At 28.7% G+C, this 27,924-nt stretch overlaps 1 protein-coding gene across 1 annotated transcript; it reads right to left on the bottom strand.

Annotated features, from left to right (window-relative positions):
* Positions 1–4,290: 4,290 nt before the first annotated feature.
* LOC129988176 (serine/arginine repetitive matrix protein 2-like) lies at positions 4,291–18,767 on the bottom strand. The gene is made up of 2 exons (XM_056096330.1): positions 18,665–18,767; positions 4,291–7,656 (listed from the first exon to the last, which is right to left on the bottom strand). Exons 1-2 carry the CDS (start codon positions 18,734–18,736, stop codon positions 4,945–4,947), a joined length of 2,784 nt encoding a protein of 927 aa, XP_055952305.1. The 5' UTR covers positions 18,737–18,767; the 3' UTR covers positions 4,291–4,944.
* Positions 18,768–27,924: the final 9,157 nt, after the last annotated feature.

The following is a 27,924-nucleotide window of genomic DNA, read 5'->3' as shown; positions in this document are numbered from 1 at the left end:
TATTATATGAGAAGGCATGAAGGTTGATAGTTGGTTCTCCTCCCCCGGTTGGATACAGAAATGGAGTGGCGTTGGTTATCCCCCATCGATGACCAGTCGTGCCTCTTATGAGAGGAATTGTATCATAACAGGAGTTGACTATAGTTCTCGCCAATGCTGTCGCAGTGTTCCAGTCTTTCAGATTTTTCTATATATCAGGTAAGTCAGAGTAATCAAATGTGAAATATCTTATTTCATCTGTCTAATTCAAAACGTTTTTGAGTTATCGTGTTCAAAGACAGACAGACATAATTCCAAAAATGTTCTTCTCGGACTCCGGAAGATTTGAAACGAAGGAATTCGCCCAAACCTCAAATTCTCTACTCAGTAACAGTACTCTTTCTTTGAATAACTTGTATATTAGAAGATAAAAAGTGACCATTATTAAAATTAAATTCCCTGATTTATCTTTTTTCCAGTTTTTTTTATGCTCATTACTTAATAACTATAAATCTCAGATCAATCAAAACAATACTGATTTTTACACTTTGTCTCTCCTAAGCAGTCAACGATTAAAAAAGGTAACCAGTGTTTTAAATGACTGTCCTTTTTATATTCACTTATAAGTAACCGGTCTGAATAGGTCTAAATTTTGAATTATTATCTATCTTTGAATCTTCTTAAGTTCATTGATTGAAAAAATGTCCGCTATTTGAATTAAATATCCTGAAATGTCCTTTTATACTCCTCAGAAAAAAGCTTATATTTATAAAATTGGATTTTATTTAGTGTAAAAGAAGTTTGATTTCGGAAAGGGCTTCTTCCCAACTTTTATTATTCGTATATTAATGTCTCGATAATAGGTAAACCACACATAAAAATATAATAGCATTAAAAAGAAATATTTTTAAATAAGTTTCTTGATTCTTTCTTTTTACCTTCTCGTATACGTAGTACAAAGAAAATATTGTAATTGTCAAAAAATTCGAACTCGAGATTCTGACGAATCTTCTCGTTTTAGAACCTCTTTAACTTCGAAAAATACAATTTTGGAAAACGTCGGTCTTTCTTTGACCAAGATTTTCAAAAACGCTTTGAACGGTACTGTTGAATTTTGCCATATGGTCTTTACATCCCATTTCCAGATTTCTGTCAAATTTTGAGAAAAATCTGTTCATGGTAAGTCAGGCTAACCGGTTGTTCGAATATAATTTGTCACGATAACTACAAAACGAATAAAGCTAGATATACGAAATTAACATCTATAGTCTAGACACCTTTCAAATTTTGAGCCAGAATCAATAAGGGATTCACTGCCTTTCGGTCTGTACAGCTCAAAGACGAAATGACTTAAATATATCACATTTTGTATGGGATTTTGTGACTACAATTGTAGTTCTGTGTTAAATTTTTGTTTCAATCGGTTGAGAAAAACGTGTTCTAAAATATAAATTCAATTTTTGGATACTATTACTGTATACCGGGGATTAATCGCCAAGAATATCACAATGGATTCCATAAAATGCTAAATTCAAGCCAAAAGTTCATATTTCTTAACTATTGTACGCCAATTCCATGTAAGACGTTATCTGAGAGTATTAGAGAGTATGCTAGAAAGTTTTGAAGAAGCGGCTGTTTTATATATCCATGATTAATTAAATTTATTAGTCAGAATTAAAATTTGACTATTTTTTGGATTTTTTCCAGATACCTCCTATTGCTACACCTAAATTCGGAAAATTTAGTCATCATTAATTAAAGTGAAGAACTCACAAGACGCAAGGCTAGGACGACTCACTGCTACCTTTATCCAAGCAAACACGAGTCTGGTGAATATTAAGTAGAGGTAGCGAAGAAATGTGCTTCGCAAGCAAAAAATGACGTTTATAGTTAATATGCAAGAGTTGACGAAAACTATGCGTGGGAGAGACACCATCGAGGATGAAGATGGAAGACGTTAAAAGTATCCTGGAAGAAAACAGTTCCCTTCCGCCTCGGTTAAGTATCCTCGCATGTAGGCCAACCGGAAAAGATAAACGACTCTTAGCACGTTGAGGATAAAGAAGCATTTATCAGTGCTCTTTTAAAAAGTTTGATTTGTTGAGTATGGAATTTAAACTAATTGGGAAAATGGATGGTGATGTGCCTCATATGAGGTAGGAGGTCTTCCTGAAAGCAGGTGGCGCATCTTGGCAGCATAATTTCTAAAATATCAGTCTTTGTTTTTAAAAACATTTTAATGGTTGTATGGTATTATAACAGGAAGCAAAGGACATCAATCTTATGAGATTCCTCCAGAACAAACATTGATGCGTTTAGTTTAATTTTTGATAACAAATATGTTAAATAGGATGCGAGGAATCTCATAAGACTGATAAGATTGGGAACAATGATGATACCAAGGGCATAGTAATTGTTGCCCTTTGTTGTATTTGATTATAAAAATACCAATAAACAAAATTATTACTTTTTTCACGACGATCCGAACACTGTCCTTCGAGGCATTACACTTCATTTGGCACTGTTATGATAACATTGTTAAACATTAAAGCACTTCTTTTGATAATTAATGAATTAAATGAATTAATGAATAATTTCGAAAATCAATGAATTAAAGGATTTTTTCTGATGAGTTTGTGATACTTGAAGTTAAGAGAAACGTAACAAATTATTAATTCCAAAATAGGGTATGTTTCTGTTTCCTTATTTAAATAAACAGTACTACGCTTCGTCACAAAGATGTCCTGAATGGAAAATGGGACTATTCTATAGATAAAAGGAACATATATTATTATTATTATTTAACAGTTAATTTTTTGGATAATTACTATTATTATTATTATTATAAGGGGGCATATATTTATAAAAATATATAATATGCATATACATTACAAAATATTCAATCTCTAACATTCACAGAATGATTCTCTAACATTCACAAAATATATTGAAGTAAGATTCTTCCAATATATTTTGAAGAATAATGATGAGACATAACATTATGATTATACTTCCAGATGAGGAAGAAATGCTTTGTTGAATGTGTTGGCGCTCTATAGGCCCGGCTATTTCATTTTGCACACATAAACTTTCAAGAGTGGCAAAGTACAATTCGGAGCGATTTTTTTGAAAATGAATTCGATAATTTTAATTAATTAAAAAAACTAAATGATTCTATTTTTATGAACTCTTAAATATTATTGCAAGTATGTTTTACAACAATATATTTCATTGTTGAAGTGAAAATTCATTTGAATTGTAATTGCTAATGTTTTGTTCAGATTTTATTTCCATTGTTCAATAATCTTAATGACTTTTCAATCTCTTCAATCTAATGTGGTGACGCTTTATAAGCCAGATAACAGCTACGAGACATGAGAAATTTCTTTTGTCTAGTGGTCTTGTTACTCGGCTACGAACCCAAAGGTTGCGAGTTCGATCCTCGCCTATCGCCAGTAGCAACAGAGCTATCAACTGGAGAGTGCAAAGGTGCACCGACACAATTTTTCCAAAATTTTAATTAGTATTTTAAACTGATAAAATATTAAGAGAAATTTCATCATTTTTTTCACCGTAACTCTCTAAAATAGTAAATGATTTTTTATATTAATTTAAAATTTAAAATATTATCTTTTTACTGCTACCAGTTTGGTGTGACAGACACTTTTTAGTCTATTATAAACACATTTTTTAAAAAGTACTTTAAACTTATTTTAAAGCGACACATTTCCTAATTGTAAAAAAAACTAATCTATTTCTATTGTTGCTACAAATAATTCGTCATGACTTTTCCCTTTGAAGTTACGGATTTTACCATGTGAAGTAAGTTTCTATTTATGGCATTCTTTTAACAGATTTTTTGAAGTTTTATTGTTCTTATAAATAAAGTTTAACTTTAAAAATAGTAAGAGGTTTGCTCTAAATAAAATTTTAGGTGGGATAATAGAAAATTAGAGATGATATTTTTTCTTATTTAATACAATAAAGAGAACTGGGTAAAGCTTCTTAAATAAAATAAATTCCCTGTCTATCGAAGTTTGAAATTTCAAAAATACTATGTTGTTTTGTTTTATTTAAAATAATAAAATTAAAAAACCAAGAATGTTTTTTCTTATCCTTTTAAATTAATATCACACCTCTCAGAAATTATTTAAAAAATGTTAATTTTGATTTGTCAGTTTTAGAACTCTTCTACAACAAAATAATCTAAAGCAAAAGTAGAAACAGATTTTTATAGAAAACAATTTATTAACTTCATATATAATACAAAATTTATGAGAAACAATTACAACACAATAATCATTACGCAATTATATCACACTATGTACACTTCAACTTCTAATGCCTTTTTAAGACAACATAAAATACATATTCATCATATACATAACAACGAACATCAAATCTTGTTATTATAAAATCAACAATTCATTTGCAATTTTTATCAAATACTTTTAAAGACTTCATCAAATTCTGTCATAGTACCTCACATATTTGCTTTCACCTTTAAGAAAGCCGAGAAATAAGTATTAAACTTTGTGAGGATTACATCCCACAAAAATATTGTTAGGAGATCTAAACGCTCATAATAGCTAACATACCTGTTATTCTATAAGGAAATCAGAATTCATGTTATTACAAGCAATCTGAATACTCATATTGCCTTATTCAGAATACATGCTACATTATGATATCCGCTTTTTGTATTGAAAATATTAACTCTATAAGTATCAACAAAATGAAAAATAGAAATTTAATTTAAAAATAAAATAAGTGGGATCGAGATATCATTCCCTACATCTTCATTAACAGAGGATACTTATGGATTTCATGTGCTTCTTTGAAATATCTACTATCAGCATTTCAGGCACTTGACATCACAGTAAAACTGTAGATCCTATTTCGTTTGAAGGATACAAATAACTTATTAAAAAAATCGTGGCACTTAATTTATTTTGTTCATACAGTTCAATCTTTCTTTTCTTCTGGTTCAGCTATTTTTTCCACCTTCTCAGATTTTGCAGATTCTAATTTCTCATCATCTTGTGCTTCACTTTTGGGTAAATATGCTTCCTTATTTTCGGATGCAGAATGCCTTTGCATTCCTCCTGAATTAAAAATTATTTTACTCACACCATCTCCGTGATGTTGAACCATTTCTTTGGAACCTTTAGACTTTACAAAAGCTTTTGGGTCACCAACTCCACTTCGGAAAACGAGTTCATCCAAAGAAGGATCATATTCTTCAAATTCTCCAATCTCCGGTCGTTTAGATTTGGATACTTTCCTTAGGAATCTTGGATTTGAGTCAACCAGCTGACTGAATGATTCTGGTACGTGAGGTAAGTCAAAAAGTTGCTGTTTGGGAGAAACAATTTCTGGTTCAATTTCTTCTTTAGGATCTTGATTCCTTTCTTCATAAGATACGTCGTCATCTGATGATCCGCCTTCAGATACTTGAGTTCCATCAGCTACAAATAAGTTTGGATTCATTGGAGTTGCAACAATAATTTTGGCATTTTTAGATATTTCATATTTTCGAAAGAAATCGTCATCAAGCTCAAGAGGTTCGTGACTTTCATATTTATCTGCGTATCCAACGACTTCTCCTTTTGGTTTACCATCATCAGCATGATCATAGCCGGCTTCTTCATCATCATAATCTTCGTAAGGTTGGGGCTTATAATCTCTTTCTCCACTGTGGGGCTCCTCATGATAACGATCACTTCCATAACCGACTGGGTGTTCCGAATTGAAAGGTTTGTATGGTGCTTCATATCCATTATCTCTTTCTCTGGAAAGCAGAGGATTTACCATTTTTTGAGGTTCTTCATACATTCGTGCTTGAACCTTTGTTGGTTCGACGAGAACTTCTTTAGGTTTTGGAGAAACCGGCTCACCCATATTATAACTGCTTTCTGAATAGGATACAGATCTGGACTGCTGTGGGATACTTTCTTTACTGATTGTGGCTCTAGGTGTGTGTTCGGCAACAACTTCTGGAACATGTGCTCTCATTTCAGCTTGAGCTGGTTGGTAATAATTAGCTGAAGAGCGTTCAGATCTACCAGAAGGTCTTCTGGATCTTGGATAATTTTCACTGCTCTCAGCATTAGAATATGAGGTAGCCTCATAAGCATATTGTGGTCTCTTACTAACTGGCGGCCTTGGTACTGGAGAATTTCGTTCATAAGGGGCTTCTCCACGAACTGGTGCATTTTCAGGCGAATAAGCATCATAAGAGGCATGCTGGCGTCCTTTTCTTGGTCTTGTAGGTTGCTCCTGTTGATAATATTGTGCCTCAGATTGTCTTGGTGAATTATAGTGACGGTTTGCATCTCTATAACGTGTAGGCTGATCAGCTACATAAGTTTCTTCAGGGTTCCTGTAAGGTCCTGTGGGTGGTTCTCTGCCATTATCATTTGAATTATATTTGGGTGGAATGCTAGGTTGTCTTTCTCTTAAAGGAGCTTCTTGGTGGCTGTATCCGTCTTTACTATAGCTTGCAGCAGGAGGTGCTTTTGATCCTCTATAACTGTCCCTTTCATAATGTTCTGCAGGTGGTTCTTCTGAATAATGTTGTTTCTGGTAATGAGAAGGTGCGTGGCTGGGATGGGATGGCCTACTTGGGGCTTCTGAATCATAACTTTGGTGATATTGCGATTGGGGTTCTCGTTCAGGAGAACTATGGTAAGTGGGTGGTGCTTCCTCGGAATCATGAGAAGGTCGAGATTTGCTCTTGCTCCTTGACCTTGATCCATGGCTACTGCTACTGCTGTGGCCTTGTTTCGCTGGTTTTCGTGTGTCGAATACGTAAACTTTGCCTCGCTTGTTATTAGGATTGACCGTTTTAGAGGTTGAAGTGCTTTTGGATGTTGTGTAAGATCTTCCTGATTTAGAATCAGAATGTGTGTCGGAATCGTGTTCAGATGCATAGCTTTTGGATCTTGATGGAGAGCTTTGACTGTATCCTGGAGATTCTTCAGAACTATCATCCTGATAGCTTCCTGGGTTTCTATATTCTGTGGGTGGAGGTGGTGCATGAGGTGCTCTGCCCTGTCTATAAGAAGCTCTTTCATCTGATGCATAACCTTCTTCGCTACTTGCAGGAGATGAATGAAGATATTTTTTGCAGTCAGGTCCTTTATGAGGTCCTTGAGATGGTTCATATCTTCTCAAGGCAGAAATATCAGCTTCAGCATTTCTCCCGTGAATTCCAGGTTGCTGAATTGCAGCTTTTTCATAAACACCCAGAGGAGCTGCATCTGCTACCTTAATTGGATTTTGTAATCTTCCAGGGTGCATAAGTGGTAAAAGAATCTCTTCGGCAGCATAACTCTGAGCTCCACGAGGTTTGTAACTGGCAAATAATCTAGGATCCTCCGGATTGAGAGCACGATGGTTATATTCAGGAGTAGACGAAATAGGGTTATATACCGTGCTGGCAGTGTCTAACTCCTTATCGGAAGTGCGTAACAGATCTCCAATGTAAAATTCGGAAACTTTGGAAGCTTTTGCAATGGGCTTCTGCTCGATCTGTGTTTCTAAATTCGTCGAGGGTTGAGCTTCGATGTCAGTGGCATCTTTTACTATATTATTGGAGGATTTCCCATCTTCTGTTGCTGACACACTAAATAAACATAACAGGAGTAGACTCCCTATCTTCAAAAGACTCATATTCTGGAAAAGAAATACATAAATTTAGCTATACCAAAAATTATCAGTTATAAAGATAATCAATTATATTCCTATTATGACAATAAATTTGATTTGCCGAATGATAATGTTATTTATGATTAGAATTTGTATAATCTTCAAAGATAATACAAAGTTAAAATATCATATGGATTAAATTATTCATTTATTTCATCTAAAATACGTGAATTAACTGCATATATTCATTGGCACTTTTGAATCATATAAATTACTTAATAGTTGGGAAGGTTCACTGCTGAAATACATCTCGGCTGGCATGCTTCTTTAAATACACTAGAGTCGATTCGTATTAAAAAGGTGCAACATGGTCAAAATTATGGTTCTTGCACTATAAAATCCTAGGCAAACTCAAACTGATATGATGTAGCAGTCATGTGACAGACATAATTACATATGCAGCTTGTTATTGCATTGAATTATACCGCTAAAGTTCTTTTGTGATATGATTAAATGACCTGAATGCATTCCATATCTATCACATGATCACAAGATAATTCCATTATAGTTAGTTGAAACAATTTTAATTATTAACATTTTTGACATTTTGAAATTGATTTAACAATATTGTTATTGGTTTATGAATAATATTAATAAACAAACATCAGCTTAATTCTCTTCTCTATACCTTATTATCTACAGTGAATATACAATTGAAATCATTTCCGTTGTTTCTACACTTAAAACAATTCAAAAGTTTGGAAGTCTATTAATGCTATTTTTTCCATATGTTATTTCAATAATCTCAAGAACTTTACTACTTAAAAATTTTAACATTGATTTAACACTATTATTTATAATTTATCACTATTACAGATTTTTAGATTCTGTTAGATTTTTTTTTATCTCTAGTGTTAAACACATCAGAGTTTTTAATTTGCAATTTTCAAACAATTTAATTATTTGAAAAATTTTACTGACACTATTCCTTTTATGCAACTCATTCAATATTTTTAGCAATTTTTTTTGTATATACTTTAATGCCTATTTTTGTTCTTTAATTTCTATGAGTTGAAACTTTTCCATTTATAAGGAAATAATACAATCCTTTTAAACGGTCCAGTAATTCCACTTTCCATTATTTAACATAAGTCTGATCAACGAAAGTAACCGATTCAGCGTCTCTATGGTTGACTGATTTTCTCATTGGAAGAAAATAAAGGAATCTATTTAAAAGGAAGTCGTTGGTTCCATATAAGTTCCTAAATTCGTTTTCCCCTTTCCTAAATTAAAATAAAAGTAAGCATTCTTAATGTAAATTAGTTGCTTTAAATAATGAAATTTGAATATTAATGAGTCTTATAATTGCAGATTAGAATAGTAGTTCCATTCTCAGAATAGATCGGTAATTGGTTATCAGGTAATTGTAAATTTTTCTTCCGTTTCTGAAAATATGCTATTTGTGTGCAATCTCGTCATTGCATATATAGTCAAGTAATACAACTTTCTGTTGTACTCTAAGCGAAAATCTTCATGCTTTTTAAAGCACTTTTATTTAATTTCCCTTGCTTCATTTTTCTAAAGATGAAATTTGCAATCTATTTTTCCTTGCCATCAGAATGTGTTAGACCTTCAAAATTTTGCATTCAAATTATACATTATAAATTTTAGCAGTCAAATAATAGAATTTTGTAATATTTTTGAAATTTAATTATGAATTAATTACTCAAACAATTAAATTTTATTTTGCACTAGTAGCGCCATCTAATAATTAAATCGGGAAAAGTTGATTTAAAATTTATGTAACATTTGTAACAATAAATTAAAATGTTAAAGATTAAAAGTACAAAATAATTCAAATAAAAATTTCTACTTTTTACTACTGTAAAAATGTGTGTTTTTAAAATTTGTTTTTATTCAATTAATTGAATTCAAAATATTTTTAAAAATTGATCTTATATACATAATTGTGAAATATATTATTAAGAGACAGGTTACTATTTTGAATTATTAGTTATTAACGTTATTATTATTTTTGAAGTTGAAATTTAAGCATTGTTCCATGTGAATTAAAGATAAATTAGCAAACAATATGAATACTATATCAAAATGTTAAATTATAATTTAATAGATAGTAATTACATTAGAATAGATAGATAGAAATTACATTATAAAAATTACATGAGATCCTGCACCTAAATAGGATATTGTTGTTCAATTCTTTCACTAAACCTTACACAAAATTTCATCCATCTAGTTCATTATATTTATGAGTTATCGCATTCATTTATGCCAGGCATACATAAATATGGACAGAAGTATTATGTTTGATTTCATTCGAACTTTTATAAAAACCACCAATTTTGAATAAATATTATATACCATAGTTCATTCGTTTAGATCATTCCGCTTTGTATTATCATATTCATAAATAGACGGACAGACATAATATTGTGAAAAATCCATCACACTCTCGAGATAAAAAAATTTTGTCGATTACAATACTTTCTCTTTCATTGCTTTATTTAAGAAATAAAAAAAAAAAATGTCGTTACAATAGCTAAAAATAAATGCATTTAAGAAATCCCAGATTAAAGAAATAAACTTTAAATAACCATTTACACAATCTTTTTTGGTTCACTTTCGATGGAAAATAACAAAACTTTTTTCAGATTTTGCTCTATTTAAGGCAACCGTAATCGTTTGCAATGTCAAACGATTTCGATGTACCAAACGATGTTTTTATTTTATTATTTTTTTTTCTGATCTGTTTTCTAATGCGATCAAGCATTTTGTGTGGAACCATGCATGCAATAATTCTTTTTTTTTCTTTAATAAACGGAAATTATTCAGTTTCATCTGACACAATTCACTTACACCTATTTCCTTAAATGCTTTCTTTAACACATATTTCTGTTTTTGTTTTGTATTAGCGGCGTTTCTAAATATATATCTGAATGATTCCAGGAAGAGGAAATTAATTTTAAATCCAAAGAAAATTAAGATTTTATGTGAGAAATTCTTAATAAAACAAGCTTCGATTTTTTTAAGATAAATGGTTGTCATATTTATGATCAAATTTTAAATTAATCGTTCAAAAAAATAAATTGCTTGAGGAAATTGAACTGAAATCAAAAATAAAGTAAAAGAATATTTTGTAGTATTGTGTTAATATTTTTTTTCAACTGTCGTAACATTTTGAATTATAAATTTCAGTTTTCGGACAGTTTTTTAAACTGCCATAGCATTTTGAATTATAAATTTCAGTTTTTGGTATCAGACTTTTTTTTCTGGAATTAAATAACGGAGTGAATAATATAGCTCCTTTTTGTATAATTTTATGGTATAAAAAATGAACTAACTGCTTAGTCAAAGTATAACTTCCCCACAGAGGATTTGCAAAATTTTATACAAATATACAATTCAGTAACATAGCGTGTATAAAAAGCGCCTGAGGCATTATTTTTCCACTCGCCACAATATTTCTCTTTTAAAAAAGGGGTATAAATGCACATTTTTTTTTTTTTTTTTTTTTTTTTTTTGTCCTTTTGACGCTCCCTAAGACTGGTTCCCGGGGGTATTTCTACTGCATCGTTCATAGGTCGCTACGTCACTAATATATATATATATATAGTTAAAATCGAAAAAATTTTACCGATCTAGCAAAACACCGTTCATAGCTTATCTCTCTTTTTCCATCTTCTTATATGAGAAAACAAAAACTTTTATAACTTTTGCGGTTTTTAATTATTTTAGAACATACAAAAAAAATAAGCAAAATGTTTTCATATGCATGCACATTGAATTTAATCAATATCTATATATCTATACAAAATAATCCAACATAAATCTAAATTCTAAATAAATCTACATAATTTTTCGGATTATAATACATCCCAAACTATTTTTAACTAGAATACTTAAACTATTTTTGATTGCTTACACCTAAATTTAAAAAATCATTTATTGTTTAAAATGGGAAATGAACATAACGAAAAAAAAAATCTTTTAAACGATAAATTCTTATTAAGAAATAATTTAAAAGGATAAAACATTAAAATGACATATGTTAATATTAGACAGAAGTACCCTTTATTAAGCACAAGTAAGACGCTATAAAAAAAATTATTTTACTGTCAAATAGGTAATAAACAATCAATTATTTCACTTCCAATCTTTTGTTTGAAAAATAATCTGAAGCTATTAATCACTATTTAACTTAATTGGAAACATTTTAAAGACTGTATATCAAGTACTTAATTTGAAATATTTGATAAAAATAATCTTGATTTAAAACTGATTCATTGATAGAATCCGAATTCATAAAAAATCATGATGCATTCAAAGTAATTTCAAAAACTTTTGAAGATCAGTTCGAGTTGATATAGCTATCAGAGTATTGCTAATATTTGGAAAAAAAGTCATCATTAATACAGAAAAAGAGACAAGAAAATGATATTTGATTGATATTTAAACTTTTCCAATAATAACAATTTACGAAATACTGTTTAGTCTTTCAAAGTTGAATTCAGAAGGAAGCAATCATCTATTTATTTGTTATTTTTCTCTTTATGCCATCGGTTTTGAAATATGGTCGAAGAGAAATTTTCGCGGGTCATTTACTTAGATAATAACTCGGAACTGTCAAGAGCATTTGTCTTCCGTCATCAAACACTGATTGCCACTCCCCTTTCCTAAATATTTTGAAAAACGGAAGGTGACCTACTTATCTTCTTCTTTGATTTCCGCGCTTTTAGAATCTTTTTATTGTTTTTTAAATGCTATTTCTAATAACTTCTTAAAGGAAAGAATACCATTCGAATACATCTCGCAATATATCGCGTGTCTGTCCACCGATTTCCATGGTTTGATGAATTTTGGCAACAAAAGTTGCGCAATCAGCCATTGTTTTTGAAGGATATCGGAAATGATATTAGACATAATCTGGTCGTAATCTTCGAGTAATTATGGCTTCCATGTCGTAAAAACAAGGCATCGTTTAGTCTATTTCTAGTGTATCCTGGTTTTGGGTGAAAATTATATTTTTTGAAGTGAGTATAATATGGCAATTTTATAAAGTCGATGTTTACGGAAGAACTAAATTCCGGAAATCTATTGGGTCTTTGAAACTGTTCTTAAAATATTTATTCCTAAAGCAAATCCATTTTAACTTTTGAAATCGGTCCAATATATGCAGATGGTTTAATAATAATTCTTTACTGACTTCGGGAAAAGATTTTTAAAAAAAACATCTGCTGTATATTCAAAACAATTGTTGTTTTTATTTTAATCATAGCTTCTCTGTAGCTATATGTAACACCTAGCTAGGAATGATAAAAAATGGTTTAAGGATTATTGAACATTATTTTTGCTATTTCGAAAATTAATTTTGACTGAAAAAAATTATAAGAATAGCATTATTCAAGTTCATAAACAAGTTTATAAAAATTTTTTGGGTTATTCATTTGCAATAAATAAATATTATTAAAGACTATTTGAAATGATTCTGTTTTTCAATGTGGTACAAATAAACAAAAAAAAAATGTCTATAAATATATCACTTACTATAAAAGATAAATACTCCATTGAATAATATAGTCTTGTTGGTAAAATTTTACAGTATTCCTAGAAAAGACGAATATTTTTTTCGGCAATTTTAAACCTAAAATATTATTTTTCTTGATAAGTGTCGTTAATACTTCTATTTCATATTCTAAATCATTATTATAAATTTACTACATTTTGCAGATTTCTTTCAAAATATTAATTCAGAATAATAGTTAAAATAAATATTTAAATTTTAAAACATTTTAGAATGCGAATTATGAGATTTTTAACATAAATTTTGCGAGTGGCGTAAATCTAAGAAATGGATACTTCAACAGAAATCATTCGTACTCCATTATTTAAAAACAATTAAACTCCTATATTATGTCTAAATTTAGGAAAAAATGAAATTCTTTTTGGCAAAAGAGTAGAAGAAATTGTATCTTTTATTGAAAAATTTAATTTATTACATTCCTGTTTGCTTACAAAGCAATTCAGTAAAGATATTTTTTTTCTTACACTCTTAATTGTATTGTAATCTTAACTATTTCTCAAGAGACACCTTTTAAAAGAAAGGCATGTGCGATTTTATTGCTAAAATTCTCATTATAAATGCACTTAATTTTTCTAATACAAAGGCTTTATTCTGGTTTTAATAATAAAATAATAGTCAAAGATTTTATGATTTATTACTTAAATACTACTTGTTTTGAAAAAGACTCGAAAAAAGTAAAGGAAGAAAATTCGTCCGTAACAATGATCTAGTTTTAGCAAAGCAAATGATTAATGTCTATTAGACACTCAAATCTGAAAAATAAAATAGGGAAAATCCCACGTAAAATGCCACAAATATAAAATTAATAAAAAACAGAAAATCGTTTGTCATTTTATAAATTATTTGAACTATAAATGGCAACATCTTAACAAAGTTTTTAATAAGTAAAAAAAAATTCCAAATATGTAAGTAAAATTTAATTAATCTTAAATTTCTAAAAAAGGCAAATAAACGTTGTTTGGTTCTATGCATAATATTGTACATCAAAAGCATTGTAAGTTTAGTCAATGTTTTTTTATCTAAGAAAAGTTCAAAACTTTTTTTTAATCTCTTTTGTCAGAAAATGTTTTCTCAATTTTTAAGGTTATTATTTTTTTAAGTGAAGGACACCTAAAGTTTTTATATTTAGAGAAAAGCTATGATGCCACATTACATTATGGAAATCTTGAAATGATTTCACAAATAAAGAATCTTTTTTATAATTTTCTAATGTGAAAATTTCTTTTAACGAATTTTATCTAATCGAAATTTGTTCTGGCATCTATGCTAATTTTATCAATAATCGATATTAAGCTTCAAAATTAATTCTTCTTACCTAGATAATTTCATTTATTTATCTATTATTTTCCAATTTCTATTTTATTATTCATTTATTATTATTACTAATAATATTTTTATTATTAATATTAATATGTTTATTATTCATTTGATTTATCCTTTAATCAACTATTGTTAAAACTAATCAAAATTTTTGATTGTAGTTTAAATGTTTAAAAAAATCTTTATTTATTTTATAAATAATTTTAAGAAAATAAATCCATACAAAAAAAAACGATTTTCTAAATTCTCAAATCAGCTACAGCAGATAAAAACTTAAATTTATGACGCATATATGAGGAAACTTTAGATCAACGAACAATAATAATAGATTTAAAACTTTTTAAGAGTTAATCTATAAAGCCACTAATTTTTGTACTTATTTGACATTTATAACTGCAAAACAAATTAATAACTTTTAAGTATTTCATTTGTATACTGTGCACCTTTCTCAATTATACATCATAAATTTTTCTCTAGGAAATATTTTGACATTCAATAATTGTTTCCAGTCACACAAAAAAGTTTATTAATTTTCTTATTATTCGAATATAGAGTTCTTTAATAATTTTTAGTATTCGTGACTTAAGCTTATAAAAAGGAAGAAAACATTGTTACTTAAAAATAACTCAAGCATCGCCAATAATTAAATAGATAATTATAGATCATTGTAAAAAAACTTTGAGGAAAAGAATGATTCTTTTTATTTAATATACATAGAGAGAGGTTTAATAAAAAGCCTGGAGGCATAAAAAGTTGCATAATAATTTAAGTTATTCCGACTTATCAGATTATAGCAATATTTTTTCCTCAAAATAAACAATGGTAGAAAATTTCCATCTGACAAAAGAAATTAAATCACTATCTTTGATCAAAATTTAATCTATGCAACTTGCTTAGTTTAAGTATTTTTAAATAGAAAGAATCTATTTATTTTCAAAATTAAAAAAAAAAAATGCCTGTTATTTATTTTACCGCTAAATAATGTTGTGAATGCATAATATGTTTCAATACCTTAGTTATTCGCTTAAAAATTTAGAAATGTTCTTTAAGAAAAAAGAAGATCAGAATTTCTTTTATCAACCAGTGATTCTTTGCTGTAAACCATAAACTTTAAATGTAAAATAATATCGCAACCACATATTTAAGAAGTTATCAAGTAAACGAGTGAGAATTTCTTAAAATGATAAAAATGGGGGGGGGGTCAGAATTAAATCCAAGAATAAAAATTTTTTTATATACCATCGTTTTCTCAATATTCAAATAAAAATATATTTAGAATAAATGTATTGATTATAGTTATTATCTTATGGCAACCTGAAAGAATAATTCCAAATTCTCTGACAAACTAAAATTACATCTGAAAAAAGAATTGCTTTTGTCCAGGAAAAATTATTTAATGTTTAAATAACCCTTCAGAGCATTTTAATAAAAAATTTAAGCGAAAGAGATATAGTTTCTACATAGAAAGCTATCAATACAAATTTATATAATAAATAACATTTTAAATTGTTAACATATTGGATTTGTGCAAACGATTTTCTTTAAAACTAAATGTCTAATTTATAAAATTAAAAAATATATTTTATTCAGAAGAATAAGTAAAAAATAAATAAATAATTTAACTGCAATAAATATATACAATATTTTAAAACATTTTAGAATATTAAGGCTTACAAATATTACAAACATATGTTACTTATTAATTAAAAGCATAAAAATGCCATATTAACTTAGAATAAATATTTGAGTCATAATAATTCTAGAATATATTATTTTGTTAATAACAGAGAAATATATATATATATACACCGTAGATGTTTATATAGCATCAAAACTAAAAACCTCTTTATTCTTAATACTGAATTAGTCAGAACCAAATACATCTCAAACTAAGAAAAAAAGAATATAATCATGAAAATAAGATATAAATTTTTTATATGACAAATTTATTAATAATTGATAAATTTATTAATGTGCAAAAGAATGGAAATTTGGCTTAAACTAGAAAAAAGAAACTTTCAATCTAACCCAACGAAGATTTTCAATCTAAAGAATATATCAAAAGCAAAAGAAATTTATATTACATAGTTTATCAGCCCGTGTCGAAGGAAAAAATCGTATCATCTTTCGAAATGTTTTCAATTTTTACTCTCATTTTAAAGAAGAAACGTTTTACTTTTAACGATTGGACAAGAAAAACTGTCCCTTTTTACGTTACTGGAATGGAACAGCAATCGTGCGTGAAATAGAAATTGCCTTGAAATCTGATAACGACGCTCATCATTATTATTTTTCAAAATTGCATGATGCATGAAGTCTCTGCAAAACCACAGAAGAATCGTCTCAATTAATGCTCATCATTTTTATTTTTTACTGATTTTCTATCATTATTTATACAAAATTTTGACATGAATTGAATACTTTTTAATACTTTTTTAATAAATAAACTTTTTTAATAAATCAATTTTTAATACTTTTTTAATAAATCAATTCTCATGGAAACACCAAGAATCATTTCAATAATTTTCAATATTTTGATTTTTTTTTTTTATTCTATAACTAAACCCTTAATAGACTCAAAAATTTTCATATAATATTCAATACACTATATATTACTTTTTATTGAAGTTACTGCTTATCAAAATTACTATGATTTGCAATTATATATGCGTTAATTTTATCTTCAAAAACAATTGATTCTATTAACATGAAGTATGTTTCTTAATGTTTTGAATTAAAAAAACATTGATGAAAAATCTTGACAAAAACACTAAGAATCATCAGATATAGAAACTATCAGTCTTATCTTTCTAATACTATACGTTTCTTTTTAAAAACTGAGTTATCACAACTTTTATGGTTGGGCATCGTTTTATTAATAATTTTCTAAATTACCATTTCTATATTCATTCATAATTATAACATGAACCCTTAATAACTAAGTTAATTTCTTAATTTTACCAATATGTAACTTCTAGTTTATATGTTTAAAAGTTATTTTTTCTAATTTTAGTAAAAATCTGAAAATAACTGTCAATGTATCAAATATATTTTTTTTCTTTTTAAAACGCGAACGATATTGTTAATAATTTCTAAAAAATAATTTTAATAGTTTCATAGAAAACATTAGCATTTTATTTCTAGATAATTCCTCTCATTAATTTACCTTGTGACTATCAATAATTAAAAGTTTTGGCTCTTTTCTATAAAAAATAATATACTAAAATAAAAAGGTGAATTTTCTAAATAAATTTTATTTTGAAACACTTAAGATTTCAAATATAACTGCAGTGTGATAGACCAATTTTTGAAAAATCGTCTAATTTTTTTATTATTCTTCCTCTAAAACTTTTATTTCAGCAATGCATTTTCTTCTCATAAAATATCTCAGAGCAACGATTAAACAAATTAAAACTATTATTTAAATCATTAGTATCAGCTCTTTCAGTGGATCAGGTTTTAAAGATAAAGATCTTCAATTATTGAATATTTTAAATGAATTAATAGTAAAAAAATAGTTCTATGCCATTTATGGATTACTGTAAATAATTTTACCATAAATCACATTGAATATTGGTGATTCATTTCTAAAGCTACTTTTGAAAAACAATGTATAAAACTTTGAGGTAAAAAATAATTGAAAGAAAAATGAAAATAAAATGTTATCTGGTATATTGTTTATGTTCTGATTAAATACATATTTATAATATTCAAATTCTACCGTATTATGATTCTCTCCAAATCACGAATTTAGTGTTTTAAAAACTTTTTCTAACTGTTACAATTGTATCATGGTAAGTAATTTACCGATAAAATAAACGTTAAATATACACTACTCAAGAATAAATAAGAACATCAAAATAAGAAAGTAATAAAACATCTAAAAATTATTGTTGCAGTTTGAAATTCAAAATTCAGATATGAAATAACCACCTTCTGTAACAATGATTTTTGATTTAAAAAAAAAGTAAGTCTAATAAATATATTGTAAAATTACAACTTTAAAAAATTATTATTCAGTAGTATATAAACATTTCTTGATTTCTTAAGTTTTTACTTTAAAAAGTACTATTTAACTATAAGTCCTGACAAAAAACACAGAATAATCCATACCGTATCAAATGTATTCGAACTTAGCAGGTGAAAACGCAACTTGGAACTGCACCTATCGCGCAAAGCAGGCATGCATCGTTTGTTAACAATATCGGCAACCAGGTTGCTTTTTAAACAGGGAATGCTCTTTTTTTCCTTCCCAGAATCCTTTGCGGGCCGGTGCAAGACAACAGCCAGTACTAATGACCAACGAAAATCTTGTCGGACGAAACACAAAACAACAATAGCCGCTGCACCTCATACGGTTGCGTATGGAGGAAGCTGAAATATGCCAATGTTTCTATTTTTTAGATTCGAGGAAATACCATGCGGTGGCTTGCTTGAGGGAGTTCACTGCCATTTATATTACAGTTTAAGAATTGTCTTAATCGAACTGTGATAAGAGGTATTTAGTTTTTGAAACATGTAATCGTTCCAGGATTCGAACGATCTTGTTAGAAAAATAATGTTAGGCAGATGTTTCAGATATTTTGTTTACTTATTGCCGGGAAATGTCAGATTTTGATATTGTGGTTTATTTTGAGTTCAATAACAAAGCCAGGATTTTTTTCTATGTAAAATAAATCAGATATATTTTTCCATTAGTTTTAATATTTTTGTAATATTCCTTGTAATAAAAATAGCAAAATATTCCAATACCAGAATGTAAAAGATAATTATAAAATAAAAATTATGAAATATATGCAGTCCCAAGGACTCCAAAACCTAGAGGTTATTTTTACGGTGTTTTCAGGAAAATCTAATTCATTTGATTTTCAAGAGTCGCATTCTCGAATGTATCCAAATCAAAATTAAATGTTGTTTAAATTTTAGAACATTATTTATAGTTTTTTTTTGTTTTGTATTTTTCAATTTATTTGAAGATTTATATATATACATATATATATATAGTTGTCTGATTGACTTAGAAACCTCAACCTTGACATTTTTTTTAAATATTGAATAACACTTTAGTGCGCTAAAAATTATTCTAATCTTTGCATACCATCTTGTTAAAAATTACTCTTAATTAATTATTTTATTCGTTATTCAATTCTCTTAAAGTGATTAACAATTAAATGTTTTATTATTATGGATTATCGTAGTTTTCATTACTTACTATGTGGATGATAAATTAAAATCAATAATAAGCACCAGATTTTGGAAGTTTGGAAAAGTAAAGGAGTCTCCAAACAGCTAAATCTGGTCCTGATAATATGTAGCTGTTCTAGGATTTGAATTATATTCTGAAAGATTTTTCGATAGGCAGTCTTGAATTTTGTAAATTTGATCGATTTTGAAACAGGTTTGAAAATCGTTAGAATCGTTATTAAAGCACGAATAAACTTTGATATTTAATGAATGAACATAATAATTGGCAATATAATTTTATTTCATTTCATTTATTTATTCTTTAAGCAATTTACGGTGACGATATATCGCTTAACAAACAACATTACTTATCTTAATTTTCAAAATTTTATAAAAGTTTTTAAAATATTATAATTTTTTTAAATAAAATTATTGATTTTATAGTTTCGAGGAATTATAAATTTTTTACGGTTAATAACGAATGCTTCTGCCATTTTTTACATCTAGAATGAACATGCAGTCTAATTTTCATACCAGATAAGAAAAAAATCCGGATATCCAGATATTTATAATATATTATGTTTTAAAATATTATGTTTTTTCATCCTACTGTAAAATTTTGAAAATTAAGATAAATGAAGTTATTTGTAAAGCGGATCTATGTTTCGGCATTCCTTATCTAATTTTTTTTTTAATTCTAACTGTTTGTTTCAAAGGTATATTCGATTCATATATCACTAACCTGCAGAACTCAGAATGTATCGACTAAATACTTTACCACAAATGCCCATTAAATTTTATAATGATTTTACAGCAAAAAAATTGTAACAAATTTCTATTGTAAAACTTAATTATAACATTTTATTACGAATTTTTATTAAAAATGAATAGGAAAACTATGAAAGGTACTAAAAATGAAAAGGAAAAATAAATGCCTCAAAACAGAATAGCTTATCTAAAAATCAGTCATACAGTAAGTACTAAGTAAGTAAGTGTGTGTGTGTGTGTGTGTGTGTGTGTGTGTGTGTGTGTGTGTGTGTGTGTGTGTGTGTGTGTGTGTGTGTGTGTGTGTGTGTGTGTGTGTGTGTGTGTGTGTGTGTGTGTGTGTGTGTGTGTGTGTGAAATATTTTGTTAGAAATGTAAAAATCGTAAAAATCTCATACGAGTTCGTAAATGGTAAATGCTCAAAGGGGAGGGGAGTTGAAATTTTCATTTCGCTATAACTTTCTTGATATTGAAGATGGAAAACTAAAATCAATTAACCAAATTAACATATCATTAAGGCGAACAACTTGTGTATTTAAAGTTTTTCGATAACTGTAATATCTTAGGAGTTAAGGGCTGAAAAATAATTTTCAAGCCCTAATTTTATCTGTTTCTAGCATCAAAAATTTATGTTTCCAGACAGTAGATGAGATGTAAAGGAATCTACCTTTACTTTCCAGCTTGCCGAGAGGAATTTTTTTATCTTAATTTTAACAATGGCAAAATATCGAGATTAAGAAGTATGATAAAACAATTGAATTAATTCATTTCATCATCATAATAAAAACTTTGTTACAGATTGCAAATTTTTTTTAATTTATTAAAATTAGAGTAAAACTTGTACTAGAAGGAAACTGATAGCAATAAAAAGATAATTTTTTAATTTTAAAATTAATTAAAGACCTTTTGTGACATAATACTTTCTGAATATATAGCTGGAAAGTACACACACAAAAAAAAAAACCTCTCTTACTTTTCGATTATTTTTTAATTAACTTCTAGATTTAATTAGAAAATCTTGCAGTTATTTTTTTTTTGAAGAATTCGTGTGCCAACTATCCTCAAGATCTGATAATAACCGTAGATTCGTATATAATAAAATACAAGTAAACCTTTGTCTTTATATATATATAAACTAACCGCATTTGGTGATTAGTTATTTCATCTGGATAAGTTTTGCTAAAACTTACTATTAAATAGTTTCTGTAATTTTTTCTTATCTTAATGGCGTCCTCAGAAAAATATCTTTTAACTTCAAACATTGATAAAAACGATGTTGAAACAAGATTTCTGAAAAGTCACACTATTTCAGAAGCCTCATATTGTCTTCATGTTATGCATTTCTATAATTTCCTGTGTCTATATATCCAATTATAACACCGGAAACAATATTTAAGAATGGGGGTATTCTAAAAAATTTGCACTAGTACTGTCTCTGAAATTGAACTTTAATTTTAAGTAAAATAAATAACTAAGTAGAAGCATGATCGTATTCTGAAACTTTAACGTGGGAAAAGTCCTCTTAACCTACAGCTATTAAATTTTGTATACATATAACTTCAAGGTAGAAATGTGCAGCTGAAAGAGATTTTTTTTTCGAAATTTTAATTAATTAAAGAATAAATTAATTTTTTGGGGAAGGAGCTATTGCTTTCGGAAATATTATTGAACGATAATAAGTTTCACACTGTTAAATTTTTTTTTAATTTTCTTTAATGATAGCAGTTAATAGTTTTGTAAATTTTTTCTTACTTTTGGCGATTTAAAAAAAAAAAAACTTTTCTGCCTATCTTCGAACAATATTGTCTTGAAATTCAAACTGTTTCCACCTGTTTTATCAAATATTTAATTGTATGATTTTCTCCCATTGTTGAAAACTAAGGAAGGAAGATTCTGTTTAATACCTGCGTAGTTTGTGTGGTGAATAATAAAGTAAAGCGACCATGAAGACAGATTTTCATTTCTAATTTATGTTTTCAATAGCATTATGATGTCACAGTAAGTTTCTATTAGGAACGTTCGTACATATTGAACGAAACTTATGAAAAACTAGTAAAATAACACGGCTTTAAAGTGTGACAATTTCCCAGAATCATGGACATGAAGTTATATCTAAGCAATTTAAAGGCAATTAAATATAACCAATCATCAATATCATCTGGTCTCTAAAGGCAAATAATCATCAAAAATGGGTTATAAATTATGATATTGTTTACTATCATTTTAACATGTTTATCATTTAATATTCCCTTGTAATCATGTCCTAATTAATCCATTAGTAACATACAGTAAAGTTCTCGAAGCAAATGAATTTTTAATTTTGCATTTCTTTTTTGACAATACCAGAGTAAAAAATAAAAAATAAATATTACTCTTCCAATTCAATACGAACAATATCTCTAATTTGTAGTAACATAGGAGAGCCAATACAAAAAAAATTCACCATGGAAAGTGTAACTGCTTTCGTCATTATAATTTCAAGTTATCTTGCATAAAAACATAAACTATTTTGGATAAAGTAAAAAATAGTGTGCCCCTGAGTTTGTCGCCAATATGGCAACCCATCGGAACGCTCTTCTAGCAACCCTAATGCTGTGTTGTTTACTACTTCTTGCAATGGTTGAGTTGTACATGAACTACAACTATATTATAAAAAATGTTAAATTAAAAATATTCAAAAAAATATCGATTAAAGATTTTAATTTTTTTCTTTATTATAATTAAAAGTTTATTAAATAAAGAAAGTTAAGCTTATAATTAAAAGTTATTTTTTCCCTTCTTTTTTTAATGTGAATGCGAACAGAAAATATTTATTCTTTTGCAATTTTTAATTGTCAGTATGCGCTTTAAAAAATCGTCTGAATTTTTACTTTACGAAATCGTCTGCATTCTCACTTTAAAAGACAGCTGCAATGGAATTTTCCGCAGTTCTAGTAATTCTTTTGGTGTTCTAACGGTTGGTTCCCTTCATAATTTGTTATATCGGCAATTGTGCAAGAATGGATGTCGGGTAAATGGGATGGAAGAAGTATTTCGAACCTGCAGAATAAATGAAGGGTGAGGGAAATATATATATATATGATGAAGTTAGGAAAGGATGCTTGTTTGAAATTTTGTATAGAGAATGGTTTGATATCGAACCGGCAGAATGGATGAAGGGTGAGTGAAATATATTTTTTTACAAGTTGATGAAGTTGGGAAAAGGATGTTTGTTTGAGTAAAAGAATTATACCATAGATCTTCTCATTTCCCCTAATAATAAAAGAGAAGGAGTATCTGTGCATATTTGGTACTTTTCCGTTAACCGGGCGCAAATGTCGCCAATTGTGAACCAAACGCGAATTTGGCGGAATTCTATATTATTTGGCGATTTTTCGCTTGTTCCCGTCTAACGGAAAAGTACCGCATATTTATGCTTATTGGCGCTCTATCAGTATGAGAGTTTCATCTAGAAGTACAAAATTTGCCACAAATGCACATTTGAAGCTTATAATGCACACTACTGAATGCTTTTTTGAAATTTTAATTAATTAAAAACTAAGCAAGAATTTGACGTTTCTCAGTAATAAAATCCAAAAATGTTATTGCAAGTACAAGTGAATATGGTAGCTACTAATCATAAAGAGATAAACAGGGGAAATTTGGAACATAAATTTAGCATCTAAAGTGTAGATCCATATAAAATTTGGAACCCAGTACGTCAAGGGAATTTGTTGATCTGAATTTTCGCATTCATATAAACACGATAATTCAAAAACTTAACTGAGGTAAGTGAAATTTGATTCACAGTTTCGGCATCTAAAATGTAGATTTTTTTTTTCAAATTTTTAGCAGAGTATAAGTGGATACGATAATTACAAAATATAAAGGAGCTACATGCGTAAAATTTAGAGCACAGGTTGAGTATCTAAAATATAGATTCTTATGAAATTCATGTCACAGTTTGGTTTGAATCAATTAGAAAAAAAGGCACTCAAAATACACAATCGATTTTCAGGAACTAAACTTCATGCTAGCGATTAACCTCAAAAATTGCATGCTAGACTTCGTAAAATCGATACATTCAAACCAAAGATCGATATTTTTAATTTCTCGTATATATAGTATAATGCCGGGATAGCCTGGTTGGTAGGGCGTTGGATTCGCATCCCTTAGGTTGCGATTTCGAACATCGCCGGCTGAAAACTCTCCGTGTGTGGTGGTGGCTGGCGCACGTATAAATTTGTCGTGGTCACAAAGCAGACAATTGTTAAAGTTTAAGCCAAATCTAACTAAAGATTAACTGTCTGTCCGTCTATACTTTCAGAAACATATAAACGCGTATAACTCAAAAACGCAGTGACTTAAGTATATCAAATTTGATATGGGATCTTGTGACTATAAGCGCAGTTTTATATCAAATCTTTGTTTCAATAGGTTGAGAAACACGTCTCTAAAACATAAATTCGGCTTTCGGATACAATTAACTGCATGCCAGGGATTAATTGCCAAAAGCTCACCAAGGATGCCACGATAGATTCAGTAAAAATGTTAAATTCAAGCCAAAGGTTAATATTTCGTAACTATTATACACCAATATCATGCAAGCTATCTCTGGCATGACAAGTTTATTAGAGAGTATGCGAGAAAGTTTTGGAAAGGTCACACCCGCTGATTAAGATGTAGTATATACATACACGTAGACCGATAGATAAATGGATTTTTGTTTAACCGCTTATGTTTAAAATTTAATGAACAAATCGAAATTCTACTGTCAAGACAAAGCACCAAATTTTTTTCCTTTGAGTTTTACATCTTTGAATCATCATATTCGGAGACATAACAGAACGCCATACTGCCTATAACGCTAAGTTATCTAACCAGCTGGATGAGCACAAGATGGAAGGAAAAAAGAAAGAAGGAAAGAAATTGTTGATAGAAAGAAAGAGACGACAGACCATCCAGGGTTTTCCAGAGAGAATCTCACTGGTATCAAATCCTACACGACTGTATTTAATTTTTTGGTGAAGTAATAAGTGGATGGAGGGGACAAGAATACTTAAACAAATGGTGACTTTGAGTTGAACTTACAGAGAAATTAGATTACTCACTGAAAAAAAAAAATTGATAAATTACATTGAGAAAATCTGTATGACATGTAGAAGCATATAAACAATCACTGAAGAGTCAGAAATCTGTAGCGTCCGTCTGAGTCCTGTACAGACATCACTCCCAAAAATTTCAATTTTTCAGATTAAGGGTGGTCTAAAATGTAAAGATTCTTCACAGCATTGAAATAATTTTTGGGGGTAATGTTTTTCACTTTCTGTACTTCAATCCAGATAAGATAAAAAAAATTTTAAAATGTTAAAATTCAATAAATTTACATATTTTTTTTCCATTGGCAAAATTCTTTGTAATTCAAATTTCTGAATTCGTTTATCCACTGATCTAAATAATAGCAAATTATCTCTTTGAATACAATAATTTTTTCCACTATTATTTCTCTTAAAATTGGATTTTTCTAATTTAAAATCCCGAAAATCAACTATTCTCGCAAATAAATATGGGTGCACAGAACATGTCATTCCAAATGTGAACGGTATCTATCTAATTCTGTTTTGAATAATCATTGTTAAATAAAATATACTATTTATTGATAAACATGAATATGTGATTAATATCCCAAAAATGTTTAAAACAGACTTTCTAGTATTACAAAAAAAACAAAAAAAATCTGACTTTCACAAGAGAATTTTAATTCCAAATTCCAAATTTAAGTACTAGTTTCAGAATGGGGACATTTTCTTAAACTGGCCTTCAATGCAATACGTTCATTATGACCGTTCATTGATACTGGCAATCAGTAGATCCATCTTCGTGCTTTTAACTAATAAACAAATGGATCAATCAACAATTTCATGGATCATGATATCATGAATTAGATGAAAATTCACGCATCAAACTCATAAAAAAACACAGTGTAAAATGAAGTTAGGCATTTTATATATTTATTGGCATTTCAGATTTGACAGATCTTCATAAAATGGTAATTACTGCAAATCAGTTTATCACGATCACGTTTTGATTACTGATAAAGAAATAAGTGAACCATCAGTTCTTTGGGTGAGGTGACCAAGCTTGAGATGAATATTCATGCTTCAAGCACCAGTGAGTCCATATAACAGATCATTTATATATTATCGTAAATGATAAACCATCTTTCAACAGTTCTGCTTGCTGACTGTCCAATCTCTCAGGAAATTCTTTCGGGTGTAATAGGATTGCCCACGTGGAAAAGAAAGAAAGAAGATTTCTTCCTTGAATACAAAATAGTTTTTGACATAACTATAGAAAAAAATTGTTATTCTTCTGTTTGTCTGCTCTGCTGATTAGACAGCAAACATGACAGAACGCCGGCGTAATCCTGAAATTGCTAGAATTTGCCAAGAATAACCAAAGGCAATAATCTTTAAATTGAATTGTGTACATTTTAAATTTACAACAGGAAGAAAACCGGATTGCCTAATTGGACAAATCAAACTGAATGGCTATCAAAGTAAGTGCCTTCAACAAATATGGAGGTATATCCAGTATTTAGAAAAGTTACGGTTGGATGGATTTATAGCAAACGAACAATGACACGTGCGAATAAAGGAAGGAAAAAAATCCAGTGATTCTCTGTTAATTTAATGGTATTAGTAAATTTAAGGAAGGCAGCTTAGTTCATCTTCTTGGGTAATCAGAATACGGAAGGTTGTTGATTTCTTAAGTGAAAGTTACGGAAGTAGTTATATAATTGTAGCTTATCTTTTCATTATGTAAATGATGGATAGTACTACTTTTCGTGCCTTAATAGACAGAAAGTAATTTAGTTCCAGCATCATTCATTTCACTTAATACTGAGAAAATCCGAAGTGAATATAGATTATAGACGAAATTTGTGTTTGATTGACACAGATGAAAAGCTGCCACAGGGAACTTGATCTAGAAATCAAAATTATTATGATCAATACGGTGATTCTGCAGTCAATTAGTTTTTGTAATTCTACGCTGTGCAGTGACGTTTTTCTGAATTAAAGTGAAATTAACTAAGCATTTCTTTCGTTAATATATCTTGCTTAGTCTTTTTCGTGTTGATCTCTATTCATTTTAATGTTAAAAATAATTTTTACAGCATATAGGTATTTGATAAGCTAACTGCTAACTTTCACCGCATCCACCTTTCCACTTCATAAATTAATTATTGACTAGCTGCCTTAAACGATTATTTGTTCGTCCACGATATTATTAGCATTCATTAAGTAATGTCAGTCAATTTTGACGAATCACATATTATAACAATTAATGAAAGTATTGTCTTATAACTTTAAACTAGCAATTCTTGTATATATATAAATTTATTTCGTGTATCTCGGAAACAGCTCTAACAATTTGGATAAAAT

Source organism: Argiope bruennichi, chromosome 10 (genome assembly GCF_947563725.1).
Source record: "Argiope bruennichi chromosome 10, qqArgBrue1.1, whole genome shotgun sequence".
Taxonomy (NCBI): domain Eukaryota; kingdom Metazoa; phylum Arthropoda; class Arachnida; order Araneae; family Araneidae; genus Argiope; species Argiope bruennichi.
Note: the sequence above shows the minus strand (reverse complement) of the source record. Positions and strands in the feature narration are given on the sequence as shown.